This window comes from Grammomys surdaster, unplaced genomic scaffold (assembly GCF_004785775.1).
Source record: "Grammomys surdaster isolate TR1022 unplaced genomic scaffold, NIH_TR_1.0 310, whole genome shotgun sequence".
Lineage (NCBI taxonomy): Eukaryota > Metazoa > Chordata > Mammalia > Rodentia > Muridae > Grammomys > Grammomys surdaster.
The window spans coordinates 711,756-718,804 of NW_021604729.1; the positions used below are offsets into that span (position 1 = coordinate 711,756).

The 7,049-nt window shown below is 50.7% G+C and overlaps 1 protein-coding gene across 1 annotated transcript in view; it reads left to right on the top strand.

Moving 5' to 3' along the window:
- Window positions 1-4,365, top strand: part of Cd5 (CD5 molecule) — a 20,923-nt gene extending 16,558 nt beyond the window's left edge. Inside the window, exons 7-11 of the mRNA XM_028777568.1 lie at window positions 542-667; window positions 1,293-1,346; window positions 2,252-2,371; window positions 2,939-3,030; window positions 3,946-4,365. Coding sequence (XP_028633401.1) covers window positions 542-667; window positions 1,293-1,346; window positions 2,252-2,371; window positions 2,939-3,027 — 389 coding nt within the window. The 3' untranslated portion in view covers window positions 3,028-3,030; window positions 3,946-4,365. The remainder of the gene's footprint in view (window positions 1-541; window positions 668-1,292; window positions 1,347-2,251; window positions 2,372-2,938; window positions 3,031-3,945) is intronic.
- Window positions 4,366-7,049: the final 2,684 nt, after the last annotated feature.

The window sequence follows — 7,049 nt, forward strand, 5'->3', positions numbered from 1 at the left end:
GGATGGATGGATGGATGGATGGATGGATGGATGGATGGATGGATGGACAGATGGGACAGTAGATGGGTTGATGGATAGATTGATGGTAGATAGATGGATAAGCAGATAGATGGGTGAGTGGATACATGACTGAAGGGATGGATGGATGGATGGATGGATGGATGGATGGATGAACAGATAACAGGTGGTTGAATTAATAGAAGACTGGCTGGTTCTTGATATGTGGTCTTGTATGGTAACCTTCCTAATGGTAGGTAATGGTAGGCTGATTAGTGTAAGCAGTGCAAATAGAAAGTTAACAGGTGGTAACAAGAGTAGCAAATGGTAGCTGGATGGTCACTGAAGGTGACAAACAGAGGACAAATAAATAGCAAGCAAAGACTCCTAGAGACTGGCCAGGGAGACAGGCAGATAGACAGCTCTGCTTTGAACACACTGGTGGGTTGGTAGGAAGTGCCAAGGTATCAGGGAAATCAGAGTAGTCGCTGCCCTCTGAGCTGCTCCCTAAGGCTGGATCTGATCTAAGACTCCCCCTGTCCAGGCCAAGACCCAAACCCAGTGGGCCTGGCCCCAGGCACTGTGGCAAGCATCATCCTGTCCCTCGTACTCCTGGTGGTGCTGCTGGTCATGTGCGGTCCTCTGGTCTACAAGAAGCTGGTGAAGAAATGTAGGTGCCAAACCCCAAGCCTTCCTCCTTCACCACCCATCCCCCACCCTGCTGCCCACTAGCCTTTTTCTGTCTCAAGTATTAGAAAGTCAGGACAAACTGTAACCTCTGATTTGCCCTTGTCTGGACTTGGCAAAAGCTAATTGTAGTTGATAAAAGCCATGGCCACATGGCATCAGCACAGCCTCTGATGTCACAAGATGTGGCCCAAGACCAGCTCCACAGCTACCAATGACCGCTGACTGTGCTGCTGCCTCCATCAGAGCCTCAGTTTCCCTGTTTACTGAAAGCTGCATACCTTATGAATAAGGAGGCTTGTCTGCCTGCCTTGCAAACCTTAGAGAAATTACCCAGAGGCAAGGAAGGAAGATAAAGGAGAACTGAGGCAATAGTGTTGGGTCCCTGGTGCTCTCTGAGGTTATCCATTCTGGTTCTAAATAAACCCTTGGTTATTTCTATGGAGACCCAACGGCTTTAATCTATCTCCCGAGTCAGTTAGAAATGAGGTAGTAGTCCTGGAGTGGTAGACCCCATTAGTCCATCTCCAGGGCATCTGTGCCTCCCCTCCCCCAACCCTCCCCCTTCACTACCATCTGGCCTCATGAGCTTCCTGTCTGTTGCCCAGTTCGTCAGAAGAAGCAGCGTCAGTGGATTGGTCCCACAGGAGTGAACCAGAGCAGTAAGTGTTTCCAGAAGCGGGTGTCCCTCAGCCCCAGGACTCAGGCCAACAAACCAGAGTCAAAGTGTCTGCTGATCTAGCAAACCAGCGGCTGCTAGTGGCCTCTGGTCTCCACCACATTTCACTAAGGTGTGACTGAGGTCAACAGATGTCCCCACACCAAAGAGGGGAGAGGCTTCTTTCAGAGACAAGTGGTTCTGTGTAATTGGCCTCTGGAGCCTCAGACACTGCTGTCTCCTGCCTTGCAGCCGACTTAAGCAGAGATCCCCACAGCCCTTCCTTCCATGGTCAAATAGCACTAAGCAAAACTATGCACAGTTGTCCAGTTCAGGACTTACCAGAGCCTTTTTTTATGGCTCTTCTTCAAAGTAGGAAAGCATGACAAAGGACTGGCCAAGCTAGTTTTAGCACAGAACAGCTTCAGAGGGCGTTTTAGAATACACTGATCCTGCCGGCCCTCCCCCCCCTCCCCTAGCCTATACTCACCTAGGCACATTGAGAGTCACACTAACAGATGGAAGCACACATTTCTCTCCCCTTTCCATGTACGGGCCCAAATCTTTCTAGAAGATTCTCAGTTTTATTTGGTTTTAAAGACTACAAAGGCCCTCAGCTCCTGATGAGTAGGGCCATCTCCCTAGCATCTACCTGTGCTCCAGCTTCCTGCTAGGTAAAAGCATGATAGCTGAGGGAGAGCCACTGGAGGCTTCACGAGGCCAATCTGACTTCTGTACAAGCCTGAGGCTGACTCTGGGGCCGGGAACCTCCCCAGAGAGAGAGGAAGGGAAAATGTACCACCCCTCTCCCATGACCTAATGGAGACAGAAAGCTGAGCTATGGGATCTCGCTTGGGAAGGACAGCACACCGATTGTAACAATGCCACTGGCCTCCTGTGTCTGCTTAGTGTCTTTCCATCGAAGCCACACGGCAACTGTACGGTCCCAGGTTGAGAACCCAACAGCCTCTCATGTGGACAATGAATACAGCCAGCCTCCCAGGAACTCTCGCCTGTCTGCTTATCCAGGTGAGAGGCAGGGGGCTGCTGGGCAGAGGGGGCACATGCTGAGTGCTGACCTTGAAGTTTTGTGCTTTTCCAAAGAGGGAAAGGGAGGCTCCAGGGGGTGGAGGATGAGACTGCCTACTTGACAGCTGGACCCAGCAGGGTGGTGGCAGGGATACAGCCTTCACAGGCCTCTGCTGTCCCTTGGAGACCTTGAAACCCTCATCTAGAGAGAAGAATGCAGTTGGATGGATGCCATTAACCCCAGCCTTGCTGTGGCCTAATGGGCCTGTTTGCCTGCAGGCCTTGAGGGGCTAGATGATAAATGAGCCCCTCAGATCTCTCTGAGCCAGGACAGAGCCATTAAGTGGTCCACAGGAGCCTCCAATACTTGGCTCCTCACAGGCACTCACAATTAATTCCCAGGGGGCCTGAAGTTCAGCATCATTAGTGAACACTTGGCCAGTCTGATCAAAACTGATACAGGGCTGTCACCATCTCAGGAAGCCTCTGTGATCTTGCTACCCATTCATCTCCTGGGGCCTTGTGCAGCCTCCAGGACTTCTTTAATAGGCAATCTTTTCTCTCTAGCTCTGGAAGGGGCCCTACACCGCTCTTCCACACAACCTGACAACTCCTCTGACAGTGACTATGACCTGCAAGTGGCTCAGAGACTGTAAAAGGTGAGCCCATCCCTGCCTGGTGCTTGACACCCAGGACCTACCCCCCAGCCCAGGGGACCTAGCATCTCCACTGTCCATAATGGACAGAGACCCCTAGAATCTTCTTCACATAAATGGGGAGAGTGAATCAGTCTGTCATCCCAGCACATAGGAAGAGTCACAAGTTTAAGGTGAATCTAGTCCACATAGCTAGTTCCAGGCCAGCCAGAGATACACAGCAAGCCTCTGTCTCTAAATAAATAAATAAATAAATAAATAAATAAATAAATAAATAAAATGTATATATTGGGGGGGTGGAGAACAGCAGCAACAACACTTTAGATGATGGAACCACCTGGCCAAATGGTCGAAGAATCATTAATCTTAAAGCCATCCTGTAAAATTCCATCATAAAAAGCCACTGAGAATACTATTAAGAGAGCTGTCAGTAAAGGAGTGGTTTACAAGCAGGAGGAACTGAGTATGAAACTCAAAACCCATATTTTAAAAACACAAAAAAGTCAGGTATCACGGCACACACTTTGTAATCCCAGCCATGGTGCGATGGGAGACAGAGACAGACCATGTGAGTTTGCTAGCTTAGCCTATGTGGCCAAGTTCCAGGCCAATGGCAGACCCTGTCTCCAACAGAAAGTAGAAGAGCTTCCAAAATATACCCAAGGCTGTCCTCTAAACTCCACATGCAAGTGCACACATATGTACTCCCATCATGTGCACACACACACACACACACACACAGAGCCTAAGGGTTCATGAGAAATCACAGCCTTCAGATCCACTGTGCCTCAAACAAGGAGAACTCCCCAGCACCACACAGCAGCCTCCCCAAACAAGAGCCCAGAGCAAACCCCATGTCCCCCCTCGGGTTCCCCTCCTCAGCGCCAATGTCTATGCTCTGACATGTGTCCTTTGCAGCTCACAGAACTTGAGGCCAGCAACAAAGGCCAAGCACATCCCTCCATCCTGAGGAAGCATTTACCACTCTGAGTGCTGCCCACTTCCACCTCAGCCAGAACTTGGACAGAAGTCAAGGTCTTTGGACAAGATCTCCGGCCCTGCAGTGGCAGGCCAGCTCCTATATCCCCTATGGCCACGACAGCCTGGCTGCTTCCTCCAAGAGCCAACACTCAGCAGACCAAGCCTACAAGCAACCAATCCTTGCAAACAGAGACTCCAGTATCCAAAGGAGTCCCAATCCTTTGGGGAGCAGTGACCAGTCAGGTTGGCTTTCTCCTTGGACTCTGGCGCCATGAACAAATGAAGTGATACACCCAAGTGGGATACTTACAAGTACTTATTTCTCGAGTGTATTTTTAATATATTCTTTGTAAATAATGTTTTTTCTACGTTTCAAGAACTCAGTACTCCGGGCTGCTGTGTTCAGGGCCCCACCCCCACACACACCTTCTATTGAGACCACAGTCACAGCTGGTCACCTGAGCCAAGGAGAGATTCATTTTCCCTGCCTTCCACAGTCCTCATCCAAAGACACCTTCCCCTCCAGAGCACAAGGCCCGCTGGCCAGCAAGGGCACTGGTACCCTGTCCCCACCAGAGCCCAGCATAAAGGGACACCCAGGCAATTCTCACCCATTAGGCTTCTTACTCTTCACAGTAGTTAGAAACCCCCAGCACAGACACTGTCAGCTAACCTTCAAAGCAAGGAGCGGTACAATGGAGACGGTTATGTTCCGAGAGTCTAAATAATTCCCTGCAGCTAGAAGAGTCTCCCCTACCATTCAGCTATCCCTGACTATGGGCTAGGGGAAGACATGTACCCCAGAGCCCTCACCCCACCCTAACCCTGCTCCCCAGTTTAACCTAGGGATAGGTTGTGCCTTGGCCATGAAGCCTCCAGGCAGAGTTTTCAGTGATCCACACACAGCAGCCAACTCTGGGAAAGCAATAAGGAGTCACTAGAAGATGGGGGTTGGGGAGACAGAGAATCGGGGAGCTAGGCTCACCATCACTCTAGAAGCCTGCTCAGTATTCTGCCCTTCCTACTACACCCTCTGCCCACCCAAGCCTCACTTCTATTCATTTCTAGTTGTGTATATGATGTGTCTTTGTGAATAGATGTGCAGGGTCAGACCCCCTGAAGCTGGAGTGTCACCTGATAAGGGTGTTGGGGACTGAACTCTGGTCATCTGCAAGAGCAGTATTCACTCATAATTACTGAGTCATCTCTCCAGCCCTAGGGCTCTGTTCTAACAGCCTAGGTTGTGTATCTTCCACTAATCACACTAAGAGCCCAGGAGAAGGCTCTACCACATGCCTGCTCACACCTAGTAGGGTGAAGGGGCCCCTGACAGGGAACTAAGAGGCCGATACTAGAGAGGAGCAGGATCCAGGGCAGCCACGCCTCCCACAGGTGTCTCTCTTGTAAAGATCTTTATGTCCACCAGTGGGTTCAAAGCTTCCATAGCCGATTTAACAGAAAAATGCACCAAAAAGCTTGGCAGAAAAGGAATCTTTAGAAAACTGTTTTTGTGGGGCTGGAGAGATAATTAGGTCAGCAAAATGCTTGCATTGTCGTCAAGAGGATCTGACTTCAGATCTCCAGCACCCACATAAAAAGCTGGGCATACCAACAAGCACCTAAAATCCCAGCACTGGAGAGGCAAAACCAGGCAGAGCTCCCAGGTCAGCTGACCTACGTCAGCGAGCTCAGGTTCAGTGAGAGACCCTATGTGTCTAGGCAGAGAAGGACTAAGGAAGACCTCCATGCAGGAATACACATCAAACTCTCAAGCTATGTGGGCCTGGGAGATGTGTTCCCAAAAGACCTGCCAGGTCACATAGCCCAGGAGGAACGATCTCATTCCTTACAGCTCTTGTCAAGATCTAGGCTGACACAGGATCCTGCCCTCAGCCAGCACTGCTCCTCCACTGTGAAGTTCATCGCACACATCTCCTCTGCCACCAAGGTTGCCCTGTTGTGACCTGGGTTGCCTTGGGGTCTCCATTTTGCATCAATGGAACAGAGTAAGAACTGACCCTCCCACTCCTGGGTGCCCTACCTTCCTGCCCACTTTCCTGTTACTGGGCAACCTCTGAAGGCATCTGTATACAGATAATTCTAGTGCCTCCTCCTCACAGAGGTCAAAGAAACTGAAAGCCTAACAGGAAGCTTCCTTAGATCATTAGGCAGCAATCCCTGCCTCAGAGATGGAGGACACTTCAGGGCTTTCCCCAACAAGTGGTCTCTAAGCTAGATCTCTTCCGGCCCAATCTGTACCCAGGGCCTGTCACTGTTGAAGAGCAGCAAGAGGCCAAATGATCTGGCAACTATTTCTGAGGAGCTAGAGAAGACCTAGGACAGTGTGTGTTGCCATCTTAGCAATGCAGCCGGAAGGAAGGAAGAACGGCAGAGGGAGATTCATGCAGACCACGTGGCTCTCCAAGGCCTTTCTTAGAAAACTTGCCCTATGCCCCTGCCAGCACTCTGGTATAACCCAAGGCAGGTGACTTGACTGCTGCAGTACGACCTGCAATTTATTCTGACTGTGCCTAGTCCTGGACTCCTGCCAGGCAACTCAAGTATAGCCAGGAGCGAAGGGTAATGTACATTCAACTGAAGTTGGCAACTCTTGGCTGAGTCCTCAGGACTTCCAAGCACCGCAGTGCATGGTGCAGGAATCTTGTAGCTCTGGGCCTCTGTGGATCAAAGCCCCAGTCCTGTCTCCATGTGTAACCTGGTCATTGCTCCACTGAAACAGGCCTGCCTCCTGTTTAAACCTGGGGCAAGGAAGGCTGGGGTAGCTGTGGAGAGGACACGAGGAGACACATGCCTTAATCCTGGTGATTCTTAACACCTCTAGGCATCTATCACAGGCAACCTACCTCTATCACCTTGCCAGGAAGAAAGGGCAGAGAGCTGACTAGAGGAAACTTCCAGGAGCCTGCCTCCCACAGCCTCCTAAGCTTGGGGGGGGGGGGGGGGTTGTAACCATTCTGCAACAGTGCTGAGCGGAGAGTGCTTGGAGAACAGAGCCAAACCCATAGCAGGCTACTTGGTAT